This window comes from Bipolaris zeicola (genome assembly GCF_000523435.1).
Source record: "Bipolaris zeicola 26-R-13 unplaced genomic scaffold scaffold_251, whole genome shotgun sequence".
NCBI classification, from domain to species: Eukaryota; Fungi; Ascomycota; class Dothideomycetes; order Pleosporales; family Pleosporaceae; genus Bipolaris; species Bipolaris zeicola.
The window spans coordinates 1-19999 of NW_006912300.1; the positions used below are offsets into that span (position 1 = coordinate 1).

Consider the following 19999-nt stretch of genomic DNA (forward strand, 5'->3'; position numbering starts at 1 on the left):
TAACGTCAGCTTCAGTATAGGTCTTTAGAGTTTGGCGTTGTTGAGACATTACGCGTTATTATTACGCAGGTAAGGTACTAGGATTTCGTGGGGCGCACACTGGGGTGGGGCGCACACTGGTGAAACACGTTATACATGCTTTTGTTTGACTTGCATACTTCTCCCCACTTTTCTTTGAAATGGGGGAAAGGGAGAAGGGGGGAGAATACGAATGTAACTAGCCATCTTCGCCATTGGGCCTCTTTTTTTTTGCGAAGATATAGGGAGATTTGTCACAGCGCGCCGTTCTTTTTTTTGGACTCATGAGTATGGATAGATGGATGGATGGATGGATAGGAGAGATATACACTGTGTAGTTTAGCCTTTGCTCTTTCTTTCTAAGGAGGGATCGAACTATGCTGTCATTTGTAATGCGATGCTTGATTTTTCTTCTCTTCCATATACAAATACATCCAAGTCTTGGTTCGGGTTACTATGCTTTCTTCTCCAACTCCTTCACCCGCTTCAATCCCGCCCGCGCATTTGCCACACCCTCTGTAAACCCCATTTTCTTCGCGAGAGCAGCCGCTTCTTCGTACTGTTTGCGTGCTTCAGCGGTCTTGCCTTCCATTTCGAAGAATTCGCCTAGGTTGTGGGTAGCGACTGCGCAGCCCATGTCGCATTCTTCTGTGCGGTCTGGGGACTTTATTTGGTTGGCTTGTTGTAGGGCGCGTTCAGCCCATTGGCGGGCTTGCTCAATGAGGAGGGCGCGTGGGGCGGTGTTTGAGACGGGGAAGTCGGAGGGGAGGGGGGACATGGTGATTGCGTCGGTGGAGGAGGGTGGAGTCTGCTGGACTAGACAGGTGGAGATGTTGTTCACTGGGTGGATTAGTTTGGGCTGATATTAATAGAGAGACTGAGAACGTACTCAAGACTACGCTATGACATGAATTTGGTGGACATAGTTGTAGTGCCTTGACAAACAGAGGCGTGGCCAGGTAGTGCGAGTCAAACTGCTCGTAGTGTGTCCCGAGAGCTGCGTCGCGTCAGCATTTCATGTCCATACAAAGATTATAGTGCATACCTTCTAATGTGCCACCCATCTCTTCGTTCGTCAACCATGATCCCTCTCCATTCTTGACGCCCTCTTTCTCCCGTCGCTGCTGCTCCTTGAGCGCACTCTCGACAGCCTCAACAAGTCTCTTTTCGCCATTCTCAGGCTCATTGACGTATCGAACGTCATAGAGCTGGCCCAGCTTCAGATTGATCTGCACCATATTCTTTTTGACCCGACTGCGGTTCCCCGTCGTCCAGTGCTTGTCTGAAAACTCGTCGACCCATCGCTGGCAGTCGTTGCGCATAATCTCCAGCACATCAATTGCCAAGCTATAATACCCTGCATCCTCAAACAACTGAGCAATGGTGTACTTGACGCCCATTATCTCATCGCTAAAAGGATCCATGCCCAGCTCGTCGGCGAGGGCGAGGGCCTGCCTGAAGTGCTTGTTGGCCTCGCGGATATCGAGCCATTTGCCGCGGCTGTAGAAGAGGGCTTTGCGGAGCTTCTTTGCGACGGGCTCGGGGAAGTTGTGGTAGGGCTTGATGATGACATTCTTGTAGTACCAGGGAATGTAGAAGACGCAGATGCCTGAGACGAGGGTGATGCTGGCGGGGTGGGTTAGCGCAGGGCTTGGTAGCTGGATCGTCCGGCATACACTCCAATGGCAAAGGGAAATAGGACGGGGCTCTTGCGGTACTGCTCACTGAACTGTACCCGCATCGATGCGTGACGCCGGCCCAGTGACTGCTGTGCTGGCCGCCATGGTGTTGCAGGCCGCCTGGTGCATCGCTCAAGAGGCGCCTGGGCTTCGCACCGAGCATACGCACTCACTCGAGGAGTGGCGCGTACAATTGTCCTGCTCAACATGGTGCGCTGGCCGGGGGCAACGAAGTGTCGAGAATAGCGAGCAAATGTGGTGGAGCGAGTGCATGACGGAATGAACTTTTAGTGCCCGCCGCGTGCAGTTCCGCGTAGGGCTGAGGGTCGCCGCATGACGTCTGCACTCTACCACCAGCCATGTCTTGAGACACCGCAACATGTGCGGCCGTTATGTGCTGGCCTTGGTAAGTTCTTGTTACTCTACGCGATGCTACATGACAGCTGACAGAACCCCCAGCGGCCATCCGAGGTCCGCCGACAGCTCGAGCACTCGCATATGCCCGTCGCAGAAGCCCCCGACGATGACGACGGCACCATACGACAGAGCTACAACTTTGCCCCAGGCTACCACGGCCTGGTCTATCGAGCAGAGGGCTCCGAAACTGTTCGTTATCACGAAACTTCCCCGTCGAGCGACAACGACACCCAGTACAAGCTGCAGTCCATGCAATGGGGCCTCGTGCCCTTTTGGACCAAGCGCAACCCCGACTACGGTTCCAAGATGAAGACGATCAACTGCCGCGATGACTCTCTCGTCGAAGACCGTGGGATATGGACAACTATGAAGAAGAAGAAGCGATGCATCGTCGTGGCACAGGGATTCTACGAATGGCTCAAGAAGAGCGGGAGCAAGGACAAGATACCACACTTTACAAAACGCAAAGATGGCCAGCTCATGTGCTTCGCCGGCTTATGGGACTGTGTTCAGTTTGAAGGCTCCAGTGAGAAGCTCTTCACCTACACAATCATAACTACCGAATCCAACCAGCAGCTCCGCTTTCTACACGACCGCATGCCCGTCATCCTCGAGAACGGATCCGACGCAATCCGTACTTGGCTCGACCCAACCCACACCGAATGGAGCAAAGATTTACAATCCCTTTTGCAGCCATTCCAAGGCGACCTTGAGTGCTACCCAGTCAGCAAAGATGTTGGCAAGGTCGGCAACAACTCGCCCTCGTTTCTTGTACCAATCAACAGCGCCGATAACAAGAACAACATTGCAAACTTCTTTGGCAACCAACGAGCAGCCGCCAAGGTCGATCATGACGTGAATGAGAAACGTGAGACAATGGACCGTGTGGAAGGTACCGAAGATACCGAAGATAACGCCCCGCTACCTGTACCAGTGACAGCACACTCCGAACCGGCTCATGAGTCGCAAGGCATCAAGCGAGAGAACAACAGCGAAGATGACAACGGTAGTACAGGAGAGCAAGAACCCTCGAGTAAACGCGTCAAGTCCGAACCATCGGCGTCTCTGATAAAGAGTCCTATCAAGTCAGCGTCCACGCCTGCAAAGAAGCGCGTCACCAGGAGTGCCACGAGCAACGGCAGCGCGGCCAAAACACGCAAATCTGACGGTTCGCAGAAGATTACGGCTTTTTTTACCAGCAAGTGAGACTTGCTTCCATGGGTCGTAAGGTTTGGCGGTGAAGCGCAAGCCACCGTGAGGCTCATCTCGCGCTATATCATGCTCAGTATAGCTTGGGGCAATGCTGTCAGCAAAGGTACGCCCGCGCGGAGAAAAGGCGTCTGGGCTTGACCGTGAGAGACGACTAGAAGCGCGACCCTGACATGCCCGCGGGAATACCCACCGACAGCGTAAAGTAGATCAGCCCGGTTGGGCAATTAGCCAGTGCTGCTGCTCCCATCCATCCGTTGCCCCGCACTAACGGCGGGGGGAGTGAGCAGCCACCTAGCGGCCTTTGGATGCGGAAAACACCAACACGCCTCGCCGTTTCGAGTCGCCCCCAACGCCCTCTCCGGCCCATCACTCCTATAGCGCACCTCTCTAATGTAACCATCCCTGCAGCCGTCCGATTACGAATTTGCCCAAATTCGGACCGCCTCCGCCTTCTAGACTTTTTCTTTGCGGATCCTACGTAGTCCACCTTTGCATTTCCATCTCATATCATGCCATGTTATCTAGTACGCCCTTTTGGTACCCATTGTTCCTAATACTCGTCAACCTCTGATTGCATCTGAGGCCTCATAATCACGAAGGCATTGGCGCTAAACTTGTAGCCAAAACTGTAGCTGCCTAGCGCTTGACTCAACTCTTACACTTCGCCTTGCTGCCACCATGGCCTCCAAGATGGCCGACCTCATGGACCTGGTGTCCCAGAACCAGCCCAAGTTCCAGACTCATCAAGCGCTTCTTGCCATTGGCTTGCAAAACGACTTTGTCCTACCTGACGGACGCCTTCCGGTAAACACCTCGACCGGCTTTCTCGACCGCATCCAAACTCTGGTACCTAAGTTTCGCGAACTTAGCGGCAATGTTATATGGGTCCAGACGCTCTACGAAACAGACCGTATCGCCACTGGAGCAGACACTGGCGAGGGAGACGCGCTTGTTGTGGGTGGACTGATCGACGGTGATGAGAGCGGCCCGGAGGTTGGCGATGACGACTTGGCAAAAGAGGCGGCCTCGTTACCTGCGCAGTCAAAGTCATCAAAACACAAGCAACGCGCTCTCGACTTGCTAAAGCGCGTATCAGCGCGAAGAAAGACGCTGCCAAAAGAGATTGCAAAGGCTTCAGTCGAAGAGGATGACGAGCTATTCTTGTTGAAGAGCGAAAAGCGGATGCCCGCATGCGTGCCCAAGACACGCGGTGCCGAGTTTATCGATTTCGTCACCCAACATATGGAGCTACCGGCAGATGCGGTAATTCGGACCACCAACTATTCTGCCTTTCAAGGTACGAATCTGCTGATTACACTGCGCGCAAGGCTTGTTACAGAACTCTTCATATGCGGGTGCATCACAAATGTCTCTGTATTGGCGACTGTCATCGATGCAGCTCGACATGGGATCAAGATTTGCGTCATTGAAGACTGTTTGGGCTTTCGTAAGGAAACCAGGCATGAGCTGGCATTAAAGCGCATGGATGATTTTTTCGATGCATACCTAGTAAATAGCGAGGAAATCCTTGAAAAAGACCCGGCGGAAATACCACAGAAGCCGGAACTGTCTTCCAATGGCGCAAAGAGTGATTCAAAGCAAAATGAGAAGACGGTCGAGGATTTGTTAGCCAAAATGTCTCTGGGTGAAAACGGTAAAGCATTGTTGGAGAAGGAATTACGACCAGATGAGAAGCCGGTCGCTGAGCAAAACAAACAGCCTACTGACCAGGAGTTTGCTGACATGCTGGTCAAGGGTGCAACGGTGCCTGGTGCGCAAGAAGAGAAGCCGAAGTTGGTCAAAACCAAGATAAGGATGAGGTCTGGGAAAACGAAGAAGAAGAAAAAGAAGGGTAAAGAAGGAGAACAGAATGATGACGATGCAGATGTCACTGCCGAGCTCAGCGCGTCAACAACCTCGGTCAAAGTTGATTCGACTCCAATCATGGACGGTGCGACTTCAAAATCTACTGGAACCCCAGCGGATGCTCAACGCACCTCGCAAATCACCAAAGCAGGAAGTGCCGCGGACCTGCGTGGGAAGGAAGCCAGACAGCATGCGTTGAAAAATGCGGCATCTGTGCCATTGCTTTCGGCCAAGTGTGAAGAAAAGGACAAGAATAGACTATCAGGGTTTTCGGATCGAGTACGCATGTCACTTTCCAGGGGGCCCAAATCGGATTCCGGACCCGACGCGAGACGAGGTTCAGCTCCTTCTTCAAAGGCAGCTTCAACGATTTCGAAACAAGATGAGAAGGAAATCCAACAGGCCCTTGTGGAGAGTGAAAAGCCTGCTTCCGTGTCACAGTCAGAGTCGCCTGCTGTTGAGCCACAACAGAATAAGACGCCGCCAGGAATATTCACAACAACGACTATTGAAGAAACGGCAAAGGCTCCCACCAAGAGCAAACCTTCAAAGCTAAAGTCGCTCGCCAACTTGCCTGTTCTTGGGCCCGAAGATGAAATCGCACAGGGTGACTCAAGGATTATACACGACTTCCTTCCAAGCGATCTCCATCACCCCTCCGATCCATCTCAACCACTGAAAGACCTTATATTTGGACACCTTTACAACGAAGTGCGATGGCAGAAAATGCTACATCAGCAAGGTGAAGTACCACGTCTTGTATGCTGCCAAGGTGCATTTGGAGATGACGGATCCATGCCAGTTTACCGTCATCCTGCAGATCAGACTCTCCCGCTTTTGCGTTTCTCGCCAAAAGTGCAAATAATACGCAAGCAAGCCGAAAAGCTTGTAGGACATCCACTGAATCATGTCTTGATCCAGCTCTATCGATCGGGTAACGATTTCATATCTGAACACTCGGACAAGACCCTCGATATTGTCAAAGGTTCTTCTATCGTCAACGTGAGTTTTGGATCGCAGCGTACCATGCGCATTCGGAGAAAGAAACCGCAATCGAAGAAAGATGAAACTTTGGTGGACGACAGCGCCGTCGCCCAGCGCGAGACCCAGCGTGTGCCTCTACCACACAACTCCATGTTTGTTCTTGGGCTCGAATCAAACAGGAAGTGGCTTCATGCTATCCAGCCGGACAAGCGCCTGGCTTCCGAACGCAGTGAGGCGGAAACAAGCCACAATGGCATACGCATCAGCCTGACGTTTCGCAACATTGGCACCTTTCTCGACGCAAAGGAAAGCACGATATGGGGCCAAGGCGCAACAGCCCGAGAGCAACGTGACGCAGCAGACGTGATCAACGGCGACGAAGAGGAAGCCAAACGTGTCATCACAGCATTCAGCCGCGAAAACCATGATCCAGATTTCGATTGGGACGAATGGTACGGCGATGGCTTCGACACTCTCCATCTCCAAACCCCACCAAAAGACACTCCCCTCCTCTTCGCCTCCAACAACCCCATCGAAACTCGCCAAGTCCAAATCGCCCTTGCAGAATGCAAAATCCCCTATTCGCTTCTCGAAGCACCGGCAACAGACGAAACGTATGAACGGGACCGCCAGGTTACGTTTCGCGACGCAGACACGCATCACACGGAGATTCATACTCCTTTTTCCATTCTACTCTACCTCGATCGCTATTATCCGATCGACACGTCTTCTTCTTCACACTCTGTGACCGCATCTGCATACCCAACTATGCTTGCCACCGCCGATATCACGAAAACATGGCTTTCCCGTGTCAATTCACCGGCAGCAACGGTATCCGAGTTCGACGCTACTCTTTCTTCTCTACTCCAACAACTAGAGGGTGGATTCGAAATGCATGCCGGGCCGTATATAGCTGGGGCTAGGTTTAGTATTGCGGATTGCTTGGCTTGGCCTGTTATTGATGCGTTGGTGGAAGAGTGGAATGGGTGGAGTGCAGAGAAATTTAGGGGTTTGGATGCGTGGTATAGGGCTTGTTGGAAGAAGAAGGCGTGTGTCAAGAAGGTTAGGGAGAAACTGGGGGCATAGGATGGTATACGTGATGCTTTTTGGGAGCAAGTTTCGCTGAGGAGAAATGATGCGAAGATATGTGGTTAGTGGGTTGATTACTGATTTATTTCTTCCCTATTCCTTTCTAATGAGTCGAGTTTATTCTTCTCGCAACAAAAACGTCTATCTACCTTTACAAAACATCCTATTCACTTAATCTCTTCCCCTCAATGACCCCATTCCCCTCGTAAAACCCCCAACCACCATTACTGCTACTATACTAACCGCGAAACCAAACCACGCCATACCCCTTATCCCCTCTTTCAATGCATAACCCCCCGGCGCCAGCGCCACTCCCTTCTCCCCGCCTTCAATTTCCATCTCCACCGCCGTCGCAATAACACCCCCAATCACCCGCCCAACCATCCCCACACCCGTGATCAGCCCCGCTCCGAGCGCCGAATCTTCTTCAGAGACAGCACTTGCCACAAAAAGCGTAAGAACGGGTCCCGCAGTGACGACGCCTGCAGCGCAAAGTATCATACCCGGGAGTCCGTACGCCCAGTAGATAGTGTGTTCTGGAAGCGGGATAGCGAAGAGGAGACAGGATAGGGATACGCAAGCTGTGCTGAAGAGGAGGATGTATAACCCTGGTATGCGAGACAGGATGAGGGGTGTTATGACTGCGATTAGCAGAGCGCAGATGCCCGCGGGAAGGAATTGGAGAAGTATTTGCAAAGTGGGTAGGGCTTGGTATGCTGTGAACCAACGGAGAGAGGTGGCTAGGAAAATGGTGTACGAAGCTGTGACGAGCGCGGATATGACGAGGATTGGTGTGAGTTGTTTTTGGGTAAGGATGAAGGGGGTAATGAAGGGAGTCTTGTTGGGTGTTGTGGAGAGGCGGTGGTGCCAGTATGTGTAGCTTGCGAGGAGGAAGAAAGAGAGAACAAGGAGTGTGGGGATCCAGGGTGTGCGCCAGCCGATTTCGTTGCCATTGGAAAGAGCGAGGACGAGGAAGATGAGAGCGAGCGTGAAGATTGCGGCGCCGATCCAATCGATTGTGCTGGCTTTGCTGGGAGTAGGGGAGGGAGGCGGTCGCGGGATGATGGAGTAACTTGCGGCTGTGCAGATGCCGGCGGTGATGCTGAGGATCCAGTATGTCCATTGCCAGGGTAGATGCTCTCCGATGAGACTGCCGAGGGGGTTGCCGAATATGCATCCAAGGGGTGCACCGATGGCGAAGAAGCTGAATGCTATGTCTTTGGCGTTTCTGGGTGGGAATGTGGAGGATAGGATTCCTAGCGCAGCAGATGCCATGGCCGCGGCACTGAGACCTTGAAGTCCACGTATAGCGTCGAAACCGCTTTCGTTCGGGACGAAGGGTGCCATTATTGATGCTGCTGTGAAGAATGATGAGCCTATGAGGAATGTTCGTCGTCGGCCGTAAACGTCTGCCAGGCGGCCACTGAATATCTGTACGGAGAATTAGCAAGAGCTTCGAAGAGAGCATGAGAATGACTGACAAGGAATGGTACAAAGGTAAGATTGTAAGACAAGACAATCCAGTGCTGTCGGCTAGCAGGAATCCCCAGTTCTCGTCCGATGGTGGGCAGTACGGTGACCGAATCTTGTATCGCTACTGTCTATTCGAGATTAGTTGCTGTTACTCAAGATTACAATTCACCACTTACAATCATGGCGGATGCTATAGTCAGTACTGCAACCAGTGCTACACACCGAGCCTTGGATAACGGCAAACCCTCGGTCGAGGTCGTAGCACTCACAGCTACAGATTCTTGTGCACATCCCACCTGCTGCACAACGCCTTCTTTCTCGACATCCCTCACACTCTCCATTGTTGCTCCATTTTTTTCACTGCTCTTCGCCATAGTCGATACTCTACCCACAGGCCAGCGTGAGAACTACCAGCGCTCATCTCGGCAGCATATCCTACGGGACATCCGCGCTTTAAACACCACAACTACAGCCACGCTTGGGAACCCCGCAATGCGGTAATGTTGCCACTACCGCATACCATTCTCCACTCGATTTGGAGAAGCTGACGACGCGTGTAGATGACCCTGCACAGAGGCAGCGGCATCGAGGACCCGGGTGCATTAGGATGCAGATACGGAAAAAGAAATACCATAGTTTGCGATTGGTCGTTTGACCTAGTAATGAATGGCACAACGTAACGATTCTTTCCGGATTGAGTGATTTACAAGAGTATCTGCACACTTCATGTATTCGCGTCTGTGGCGGAAGCAGATAAAGCGGGCGTGTGACTGCATGCGTGCATTAGTGGTGTGGATGCGCCAATAGTAGCGACCTTTCTGCACGCCAGCCCATGCCAACGCTATCTCGAACCATGGTCTGTGAGATCCCAGATGCGTGGCTAGGTTCGCTGATACCCGCGGCGTGTGCTGATCTTCGCATTGGCTTTCCTTGGTTCGAACTCGCACGTGCGTTCTCAACCATTGCAGATCTGAGAGCATCAGACACATCTGGGCACCTGATTCTGCGCATGATGCTGTAACGAGATTTCTCTTGAGCCATCTGGGAATGAGATGGTTCCGATAGTATTGTTTGATTATTGGACTTGGATCGAACTTGCTTTGCATATCGTACTCCGGGCCTTGCCACTAATCTCAATTCCAGTGAAACTGCTTCATGCAGGTGGCTTCGATATCCATTCATATCTCTTGAAGTAATTCGTACGAACGTAACAGCGACCAAAGATAAGCCCAGAAAATTGATATGGTTTTTTTACACTTGTCCGATGCTAGGAAAGCTTCTATTTCCCGTAGTGCCCGTATGAAGTCCTGAGAATGGCAGTGAAAGAGAATACATACATACGCAATGGAGCTTCGAAGAAGGCTGGGTGGTAACTAGCCTATCGCTCAATTAGTAAATCAGTTTCTGACAATGATTAATTTGAATTGCAAATGTACTGTGACGCGGAACGGTTATCCTCGATGGATTGCAATATCTGCCGTCCGGGTGAATAAACTGTAGTAATTTATGTTGGAGGATAAGATGGAAGTGGTAATCGATGTCACTGTCCAATCCGGAGACAAATACGGATATGATGTGGGCACCAAGGCACTATACCGATTTGAGTGAGAGCCATGGCATTCCCGAGATCGTCTTCTTGGAAAAGCAAGGGGAAATGTTCCGTATAGAATCATTAGGTTTGATGTGTACTTCTGATAGGTGTGTATAACGTCCTACAAAGCTGAACCAGCATCTGTAACCTAATTCAAGGCTCAAAATATACGATTGATGCGTACGAGGTAACACATACGCAATACAGAGAATGAGTTGATTGGACATGACATCATGGTCTCATTATCATCTAACTCGTCGTTGGTACAATTGGCTGTAGTCAGCAGATAGGGAATCGTTGCTTGTGTTGCAAAGTATGCAGACACATAGGTGTCTCAGCTCCAGAACGGACTAAAGTCTTTCATCTGATCGAGTACTTGCTGTCTCCCTTCAGCTTCAGGCCCGGTGCGAGGTACACTGATTTGCATATTAGCTTCATCCAATCCCACAATTGTAGCATATATCAAATTTTATCCAGCCTCCTCTTCAGCTCGAAGACTGATTGCCTGTCGAGTGCCATAAAAATGGACAAATCAGATTTTGAAAAATGATAGGTGAAGACGTAGACTGCCATGAGGAAGGACCGGAGAGGGCTTGAACGTACTTGACCTCACGTAGTTGATCATTGGCAAGATCAAGGATGTATCCAATGATGGATATATCATTCTGAACATACGGTGAGGCTTTGAGCCCTTGAATATCTGACCGGACATTGTTTTCCACTTCACCGGGCGACCAAGGACAACCTGGGTAATCATTGATTAGACAAGCTTCAATAAAATCGAGATAAATACATACTAGTATGCTGAACAACAATAATCATGTCAATCTTAACCGACTGGGCTACCTGATAGATACTGTTGATAGCTCCTTCTGTGCGTCCTCCAGCCGTTCTGATAACCCGTGTAGTACTGGTGTTGAGATTGAAGTGGCGTGCCGGGTCAACCATTGGATTGGCCTCGTTGCATGTAACTGAGATTGTTACAAATGTATCTGAAGCAACTGTTTTTTAAGGGGCAGCGATACGACTCACTGACTACGAGAGTTCCTGGCATAAACATGACTGTTATGTGAATAGCGGGTGATATGTTTTTTGAGAAATAACGTAACTTGATTCCGGCGGCAGTGGGAATTCAGTGACGATATATGCTTCGATGTTGTGATGATATCAAGAGAAGGGCTCGTCTCAATTTTCGGCCTAGCCGAAATGATTGCCGGGCGTCTTTCTTACACATCCACAAAAAGTGTCCCTAATGGGATCATTCCTGTTGTGGGATGTCCTACCTTTTACTGCGTCTCTACCCTGCCCTATGCCTCGATATGTTATCACTCCCTGGGTCTGGTTGCATGTTACTAACCCTTTCCGACTCCACCCATGAACAGGGATGTTTGGCCATGGCGCATGGCAAGTTGCGGAGAGAACAAGGCCTGAATGATCATAAAACCCAGTGAGAGTTATCGGGAGCAAGTGGCTCTCTGGTGTGTTGGTAGTAAATTGCTCGATTGCGCTAGAAGCCTTAGCATAGAAGGTGGAGACTGGAGATCGGCCGATGCATTAGTGTCACAGCTAAACATGCCAATAATAACCATTCATCTTGGCGCGATTCAGCCATAACTATGAGGTTGTTGTAGAGCGGATAGTGATGGAGTCTCATGGAGGAGGAATAGCCTTATCCAGTGGCGTATGTTGGCAAACTCCATTGGTATGTTTGTTCTCGGTGTACCGAGCTCGGCTCCGAGTAGTTCGGGAGAAAGGCATAACATGCAAGCCACCGATCGTGCAGCTACGAGTGCCATCACTGCTTCTCAAGTCAGCATACCAAGGGACGAATTTATAATCAAGTGTGCTTTTGCCTCATGTTACCTAGTCAGGTACAGCTCGAGTACGGTAAGCAAGCCCATCCATGCGTAGCACTCGACGTCACAGCCACATTGAGTGAAGAATCGTTCCGTTAGTCTGCACTTTGGGCAAGTATAGTGATCAGAAGTAGACTAGAGTTTCTGCTGTGAAATTTCTTGGCTTTGTGAGACAATTTCGAAGCACGAGCAGCATGTCGAACGGGGGTCGAAAAAGGTGCAGCATCCTCGCATATTGGCATATAGGTAGCCAACTGGTTATGGTGGGGTGCATGACGAGATCTTGGCAGCGCGTTCAATGTACACTACATGTGTGCTTCATCGCCTCGTACGAAGGCTGTGCGATGGAAGACAAGGGTCGACTTTTGCTGAACCGAGGAACAGCCAGTAAAATGACAGATTACTGAACACAAAGCAAGGTGCAACCATCATGACTGCCCTGTGCACGCAATGTGCCGCCTGTATGCCGTCGTGCCGCTTCTGCATCATGCGGCCCACTACGCGAGAAGGGGAGCGGCATGGCCCGGGTAGTAGGCCGAGCTAACATAACATAAGCTGAGATCCGATTAGTAACCTTACGCTCAGGAATATACACAATGACGTTTAAGAATGCAAAATTCGGCCCGGCAGTACGAGAAAGTCGCATCTTCGAGATTAGAAGACGCAAGTGGCCAAGTCATGATACGTCGTTCTTGTTGCCTACGTATGAGATCTTTGTAAATTTTGAGTCTATGATAGCTCCATTCACTAGTTACCACTCATGACAGTACCTGGACATTTTTGGAGGCATCCAGACAGAAGGAGAATGCTTGATTCTTGGCCATATGCCGAAACTGGGCATTGGTTAGGGCTTCCAGTGGCAACTAGGCAACGAAAAGCACGTCAGATCCAAGCGACGCAGCACTTGGCGTGGCAAGGTAACTTGCAGGAAATGCGTCTCGTGCTAGCTTGAAATCTCAAGACAATCTTTCCACGCTATACTACACGTAGGATCAAGGCTGTAAACTGCAAGTGGTCGTGATGACGTGGCTATAGGGAATACCAGAAAGTATAGTCCAAGTGGCTCGCGACTGAGTTGACTATTGGCTGTCGGGTTCAATCATATAAGACAGTAGCGCAAGCGCGTGCATATTTCAAAGGTGAAAAAGGGGTATCGGAACTTTGAATGAGTTGATTCATAGTGGTTGGTAAAAATTTCTGTAGTTGAACAAAGTGCCCAATGTGGGTTCTGATGGATATTATGGTCCCAAATCCTTTGCATGTAGCCAAACTGCAAGGCTGGCCCTTGTGTCTTGTTCCAATGGCTCTTCAAGAGTGAACAACCTCCTGTCATTCGGTCGTACTTGTGGCTCCTCCAGTACTGCTAGGATAATGCGGTGGTTGGGTGTGTTGGGAGCGCTGGGAGCGTTGGGAGCGTTGACTCAGACTCCTTGATAAGGTTGGAAGTGGAATCTCCACATCGATAGTTGGGGCTCTTGACTTGGGCTGATATGGTGGTGGTGCATCGCCATTTTGATCTAGGCCCTCACTCTGGCGGCTAAGAAATGAGCTGCTGGCTTCGTAAATACCGTACATGAATCTCCGAGGTTGAGACCACGTTTGGATATCCCTTGCTGGTGGCTGCTCGCTGTCTTGCCCACAAAACTCTCTTCTATAATTTGTACGTCGATGCAAGTACCATAGCAAGAAAGCGACCATCACAACAAGCACGCCGATGAGGAGGAAGTAGTATTTGAAGGCACTGACTTCGTGTGGCGTTTCGTCCTCGAACACTTGCCTGGTGGCTATGACCATGCGAGGAAGCAAGGGCATTATGTTGATGAATGCCACAATGGAAGTGAAACCGAGGAGTTTGCCCTTGGATAGCTCAGAAAGGGAAGGATGAACGAAACGACGACAGAAGGAACAGAGACGTCCAGCAGGAGCAGAAATATGAAAACACTGCCGTCAAGAGGGTGAGGCCAGAGCAGAGAAAAGGGAATAGGACATGGCGAAAGGTAGGGTAGTGCTCGTGTCTTTATTTCTGGCAACATGTTTCAGGATCACCGCGAACAGCCATTTCCTTCTGCGATAGCTGAGTGCCGAAGAAGCAAGTAGTGAGCGGCAACGCTACTTTGGAGCCGAGGAGTAGGTGCGAAGCACAAAGAAGTGCCATCGATGCGTTGATTCATCGCGGAAAGAGGTTCTTCACATTGTATGAGTGAGAAAGGGAACTGAAGGCCGACGGGGCAAGGTTGGGGATGGCGTTGTGATCACTCGCAGCTGGCGTGCAGCGAACACCCTTAGAATGTTAGCGCGCTGATCATTGCAGATTTCGCCAAGCAATCGCGCCAGCCGCTCCTGCCTTTGATTGCTCGCACCCTGTTGTCCAGTTAGTTACTACATACACAGCCGGCCCCCCACAAACATCCTCTACACCATCTTTGAAATGGTCAAAGCCATCAGAGGTATTGCTTCTGTCCAAGTCACACCCCCTTTCGCTTTGCTAAACGCCCTAGGAACGCTCGTCAAGTGCGATGCTTCCATCAAAGCCATGCTGGTAGACATTGACAGCAAAAACAATAACGAATACATCATCGAGGAACTTGACGAGGAGCACATCCTTGTTAAGGAGACCAAAATTAACGAGCTCAAGGCCCGATTGAACCAGGTGCGCATCACGATGCAAGACGACACGCGCATTGCTGACAATTACAGATGATGAGGGAACGCTTAAAGGAACCAGAGAGTTCAGACTCTGAATAGAGTTTGTAGATTCGATACTTGGACTGGCGCTCGCAGCCGACTCCGACTCTGCAATCGTCCGTCTTCCTCGTTGCCGCTCGTCGCCGTTCGATCCGTACACCTGATTTCCAACTGTCCTTGTCTATAAACAAACGCCACAACGCTCAAGCCATGGTTTACTTTTGAGCGGCGCCCTCTTGAGTGCCAACCCACTTGGGCCTGTTCTTGGTGAACAACTCCATCTTGGTGCTGAAGTTATCAAGGATGCTATGATCGTCTAGAGTTCCCACCTGTTCACCACTTAGCAGGGCCGGCCAGCCATATATACGAGTGGACATACCTTGATGATCATCTTGCCAGTATAGCTGTCGCTTTCTCGCCACATGGTGGAGCCGCAGTCACCACTGTATAACATTAGAAGCTACATGTACAGTCTGCGCTGTTACGAACCAGAAGAAGGATGTAATATTGTTCCCGCTATCCGCTGTCTTCTTGTGTTCCTTTGGAGTTCCCTGGAGGATCTTGAATCCATCCTTGCTGTGGAGGGCGTTGGTCGAATAGGTCGTTCCGGAGATTTTACGGCAATCATAACAATGGCAAAGGATCTGTACTTCCTTTTAGCCTCGTCTAATCTTGTAGGAAGTACCACTTACCTGGGCCTCCATGTCGCCCTGCACCTCATAGCGGACGTTGCCGCACATACATCCTCCAGTAGGCATGTTGACTGTGATGCGGGGTAAAACTTGATGTGGATACTTTTGGGTTGAGTCAAGCGAAGGAGATGATAAACATAGGTGTCTGGACTGTTGTCATGTATCCCGAGGTTTTTATACTGGCCTAAGGCGTCTACCCCGCTGTCTCGATGATCAACCGGTCAAGGGTCATAAGCCTTCCGTGTTGTCCACCGCTAGCTCCAGCGCTAGACAGTTACTTTCAGACCCTCCGCCTCGCTTCAATGGGTCGCCCATGTCCCGTACAAGCATCAGTCACGGAACATCGACATAAGCACCTATCAAGCTTCACTTTTTCCAATTCTCCGCAGAGTATCATTTGCTCAGCTTACTGGGTCCTGATTAAGGCGGGACAGAAGCGGTGCTTCCCTGCTCCTGCTCCAAGCCGAGGCGTAAATCCAGGTTGTGTCTTTAGAATAGATCCACATCTCACAGGTTGGCATTCATAGAACACATGATTTGTGCATGGTTAGAAAATTCGGCACAGATAATATAGACTGCCAGATGTTTGAATACTGGTAGACCAATTATGTGACTGGACAACGAATACAGTGCATATCTGCTATGACGTGGGATGGGCCTGAAAGTTGTGGAGCGCGGGGTTTCCCTAATGCGGTTACTGCCGAACTGGAGCACGTGAAGTCGAGACAATTTGGCGTTTGCATGTGCCCACTGCTTGAGCACCGACGTGCGCGTTCTGCGTAATGTCATGGACTTGTTTACTTGCACGAGCACCTTGCACAACCCTTGGTCTACCACTTGCTCGACATGGCGACGGGCTCACCCAATGTTTGGACACAAATGAATTACGTCCCTCCGCGCGGCCAATGTAACCACAAACCATCTTTACTCGCGGCAAGATGTCCTTGCTTGCGCTTCATGTTGCATCCGCTCAAGGTATGCAACCTCTACCGACATCACATCTAGTTTAGAGTCGAAGCGCATTTTGCATGTACTCACAAATGTGCAGTCATCATCCTCATATGAATGCGACGGATGTGGACACCATGCCTCATTCCACAGTATGGAGAATAAAACAGAAGACGAGATCCGCAAGCGTTGGGAAACCGAAGCCAAGGAAAGGGCCCAGCAGAGCGATGAGGCACAGCAGCGACCGAAGAAGCGCGTGCGTGCCATCGAATACAACAAGGAGGACGATGAGGAGGACATAAACCAGGCCATCACTGAGCTGTTGCAGGGGGCAAAATCAAGGCCCAAGGCCAGTGCCGTTCCGAGAAAGAAACCTGGAAGGGTTGCCGGGGCCAAGGCGAAACAGAAGCTGAGCGAGATTCTGGACGATAATACAGTTGTAGAGCTGGACTGAAGCGTTTTGAAGGGCCATGAAAGGACACGAGCATTGGGTCGGCGTTTTGGTTATAGTCTTGACGTTGCGATATGATACCCACACTAAGATATTTCTGCTTTTTGTAAACATCTTGTTGAATTCATAGAAGCGAAGGCACTTTTGTCTATCTGAATGCTTGTTACTTGTGGTGGGAGGGCATGTTGACCATCCAACCGCGGTTCACACTGTGCCAAGACCTAGCTCACACGCGCACCATCTCGTCCTGCACCCGTCCTTCTCCTACCCCACCACAATTGCTCCCAACCTTGCATCACAACATGTTCGTTTGACATCCAATACCCTCATAGAATTTCGGCCATATCTGGCCTAAGAGGCGTTCAGAAAGCCCTGTGCAATACGTCAGCTTTACCTGGTGTACCAACTGCATCTTAGCTATACAATACCTACAATTGCGGCCTGCGACCCGCTGCATTGTGCTTTCAATCCAACTAGCTACCCATAATCTCAGCACACGTTGCAAAAATGGCGACACCCACGCCCTCCAAAGACAAGGAGACGCCTTCCAAGAACCCCAACGCCTTCTCCCCTGCACCGCGCAGCGTTCCACCTACCGGAAACATCCACATGATGTCCTACGACTCGCCTGCGGTACTGAACATGCTCAACGATGTTGCGAGCTCGGGTATGGGAGGCGTCGGCATGGGCATAAGCATGAGTGGACTAGGCATGTCTAATCTGGGCATGACAGCAAGTGCAACAGGGCGCGCAGACGAGGCAGAGAGGAGTCGGAGGCTCCGAGAGATAATAGATATTATAGGGAAGAAGCCAGGGCGCGTCAGTGAAGAAGGTCTGCTTGCGCTGTGTGACCGAATAGGCATATCGTATGAAAAGCATATGGACGATGCAGGTACATGGAGTCTTTTAATTGGCGACGAGGCCCTTTGCGACGTCACCTTCAAGAACGATGAGATCGTCAGTGTGAATTTACAGACCGGGCTAGACGACTCGAGACCCGACTTGAACTTTGGAGCTGCAGGGTCAGAGATTTTGGTGAGAAGTCTGAGACCCCTTCCAGGCCAAAGCAAGTTCAATGTCACGCTTGAGCGCTTCTCAGAAAACTTGGAGAAACTTTTGGCACTTGACAAGTTGGGCTCCTCGCAGAACGGAGGTATTAGTTGCTACAACGCGATTGCGGGCATCTACACGAGCCTTCGGAAGCTGTTCGACCATGAGAAGAAGCTTGAGCTTGCAAAACGGGCACCAGACGAGCGGTACAGGATATACAAGGCAGAGCGGGAGGTACTATGCAAGAAGAGCGGGAGGCCTCGGTTTAATGGCGGATCGTGTCTTGGGCTAAGTCTAGAATACTGGATGGACTCGCGGTGGGTGATTCCAAAGACTGCGCCGGAAGTACAGGAAAAAGGCAAAGAAAAGATGGATGCCAGCTCGCAAGAATCCCCTTCATATCCCGAAGACGACTACTGGAGTAACAATAAGATGTACTCGCTGACTATCGAGTGCGAAGCGTCGCCCTCAGCTCTCTATACCCCCATCCGCATATCGAACGAATGGATCAGCGACCAGGTCGAAAAGTCCATGGATAGCAATGATGCCAGCCACCTGGAAAACATACTCATGAATACGTCTTCTATAGACTGGCTTGAACCAAAACCGACATATCTCGAGGCGCCAGAGCAAACCGATGATGCCATGAACCTCGACTCCGCTGCAGGAAGATTACCAAATGTACGATTCGTTGCGAAATTCAACCCGCCGCTCGTCGTACCTTATGCTGTTCATATGCAACTCTACCAAACAGTCGGTATCGAGCCTCGCAATGATGATCTACGACCAACCACATTTGTTGGGCTTGCGCTGAGGCCTGGAGAAGTCGACCCTGGTATGTCTGGTGCAACTGGCGAGTCTACACATGAGATTCGCAGCTCGCACCTGGCACTCTCAAAAGACATTAATGGCAACTACGAACAACATCGTCACAACATGAGTCTCTACGTACCAAAGCTAGAGTACAGCCGTACCCTCGAGAGTCTCCCATTCAGCCATCCCAAACAACTCGTAGAAATCCTGCCAGTTCTGCGACAATACGCACACGTCACCACGCTCCTCCGCAAAAGCTTCTACGAAGCACCACAAAAGCCAATCCCAACACACAAACTGGGCCAACCGCAGACCCCCAAACCAAAGACGGGCTCATCAGAAAACTACCCAACCCTCCAACTCGACGTAACACTAAACTACACACCCCCAATCCCACGCATAACCCTTCAAGTCCCCCACCCGTTATCCAGAGCCCCCCCAAACCCCCCAGAAACCACTGCAGACGCAATCTCCAACCTCCTCTCTGACCTCCTCACCCCCAAGGACCAACCCCCAGAACCCCATCACGCGCCCCTAGCTGTAACCATTGACGTGCACGCAAACGGCGATCTCCTTGTCTCTGAGCAAAACATAGTTTCTTCGCCTGCTCCCACGCTGAAACGCGAGTCAGAGGTGCACATGCAGCACGAGGATGAAGATGGGGCGCAGGAAATGGTGGCGCATCAGGAGAGAGTCAAGAGGCTGGCGAGTGGATTGGATGTAGCTGGGGAGTTGGGAGTTTGGGGTGAGTGGCTGAGGAGGGAGGTTGTGAAAGAGGAGAGGGCTTAGAAGGCTTTTTTCGATGAGGCTTTTTTATGAAAAGATGTACGTGCGAAGTTGTCGAGTAGCTTTCTGGGAAGAGTGGGAGGGGCTTGAGATGATGGGTAGTAGGTACTGTTGTTTGGGTATGCATGAGGCCATATCATTACTTGGACACGATGAGCAAATTAGTCATAAGAGAACTTCATGAAATAATCAAGAGAGACTCTCTCCCCAAGTAGCTAAAATGCAATAGTCAAAATCATCTTCATTAAATCATTGCATGTCATGCAACTCAACAGGTTCCCACAACACAGGTCATGATATACCCTATCTATATAGATATACCTTGGCACCAAAACATGTCATCATTCGACAAAACACCAAAGTCGATAAAATTTCTACAAGGCCAAGTC

At 50.6% G+C, this 19999-nt stretch overlaps 10 protein-coding genes across 10 annotated transcripts; 5 read left to right on the forward strand and 5 right to left on the reverse strand.

Moving 5' to 3' along the window:
* Nucleotides 1–472: 472 nt before the first annotated feature.
* On the reverse strand, nt 473–1906 carry COCCADRAFT_8901 (uncharacterized protein; the record flags this gene model as incomplete). Its single annotated transcript, XM_007718728.1, has 4 exons — nt 473–858; nt 908–1015; nt 1064–1644; nt 1695–1906. The coding sequence occupies 4 exons, from the start codon at nt 1904–1906 to the stop codon at nt 473–475; spliced, it is 1287 nt and encodes a 428-aa protein (XP_007716918.1).
* A 170-nt stretch (nt 1907–2076) lies between these two features.
* Nucleotides 2077–3320, forward strand: COCCADRAFT_8902 (uncharacterized protein; the record flags this gene model as incomplete). The annotated part of the gene is made up of 2 exons (XM_007718729.1): nt 2077–2103; nt 2157–3320. The coding sequence occupies 2 exons, from the start codon at nt 2077–2079 to the stop codon at nt 3318–3320; spliced, it is 1191 nt and encodes a 396-aa protein (XP_007716919.1).
* Nucleotides 3321–4004: 684 nt separating this feature from the next.
* On the forward strand, nt 4005–7262 carry COCCADRAFT_108266 (uncharacterized protein; the record flags this gene model as incomplete). The annotated part of the gene is made up of 1 exon (XM_007718730.1): nt 4005–7262. The coding sequence occupies one exon, from the start codon at nt 4005–4007 to the stop codon at nt 7260–7262; it is 3258 nt and encodes a 1085-aa protein (XP_007716920.1).
* A 174-nt stretch (nt 7263–7436) lies between these two features.
* Nucleotides 7437–9079, reverse strand: COCCADRAFT_8904 (uncharacterized protein; the record flags this gene model as incomplete). Its single annotated transcript, XM_007718731.1, has 3 exons — nt 7437–8696; nt 8747–8866; nt 8915–9079. 3 exons carry the CDS (start codon nt 9077–9079, stop codon nt 7437–7439), a joined length of 1545 nt encoding a protein of 514 aa, XP_007716921.1.
* A 1584-nt stretch (nt 9080–10663) lies between these two features.
* Nucleotides 10664–11277, reverse strand: COCCADRAFT_108285 (uncharacterized protein; the record flags this gene model as incomplete). Its single annotated transcript, XM_007718732.1, has 3 exons — nt 10664–10745; nt 10933–11074; nt 11127–11277. The coding sequence occupies 3 exons, from the start codon at nt 11275–11277 to the stop codon at nt 10664–10666; spliced, it is 375 nt and encodes a 124-aa protein (XP_007716922.1).
* Nucleotides 11278–13514: 2237 nt separating this feature from the next.
* On the reverse strand, nt 13515–13997 carry COCCADRAFT_108264 (uncharacterized protein; the record flags this gene model as incomplete). Its single annotated transcript, XM_007718733.1, has 1 exon — nt 13515–13997. The coding sequence occupies one exon, from the start codon at nt 13995–13997 to the stop codon at nt 13515–13517; it is 483 nt and encodes a 160-aa protein (XP_007716923.1).
* A 616-nt stretch (nt 13998–14613) lies between these two features.
* On the forward strand, nt 14614–14930 carry COCCADRAFT_40756 (uncharacterized protein; the record flags this gene model as incomplete). The annotated part of the gene is made up of 3 exons (XM_007718734.1): nt 14614–14632; nt 14684–14835; nt 14883–14930. 3 exons carry the CDS (start codon nt 14614–14616, stop codon nt 14928–14930), a joined length of 219 nt encoding a protein of 72 aa, XP_007716924.1.
* A 155-nt stretch (nt 14931–15085) lies between these two features.
* On the reverse strand, nt 15086–15628 carry COCCADRAFT_108268 (uncharacterized protein; the record flags this gene model as incomplete). Its single annotated transcript, XM_007718735.1, has 4 exons — nt 15086–15199; nt 15250–15313; nt 15360–15514; nt 15563–15628. 4 exons carry the CDS (start codon nt 15626–15628, stop codon nt 15086–15088), a joined length of 399 nt encoding a protein of 132 aa, XP_007716925.1.
* Nucleotides 15629–16408: 780 nt separating this feature from the next.
* Nucleotides 16409–16964, forward strand: COCCADRAFT_40758 (uncharacterized protein; the record flags this gene model as incomplete). Its single annotated transcript, XM_007718736.1, has 2 exons — nt 16409–16537; nt 16611–16964. The coding sequence occupies 2 exons, from the start codon at nt 16409–16411 to the stop codon at nt 16962–16964; spliced, it is 483 nt and encodes a 160-aa protein (XP_007716926.1).
* Nucleotides 16965–17468: 504 nt separating this feature from the next.
* COCCADRAFT_8910 (uncharacterized protein) lies at nt 17469–19613 on the forward strand (the record flags this gene model as incomplete). Its single annotated transcript, XM_007718737.1, has 1 exon — nt 17469–19613. The coding sequence occupies one exon, from the start codon at nt 17469–17471 to the stop codon at nt 19611–19613; it is 2145 nt and encodes a 714-aa protein (XP_007716927.1).
* Nucleotides 19614–19999: the final 386 nt, after the last annotated feature.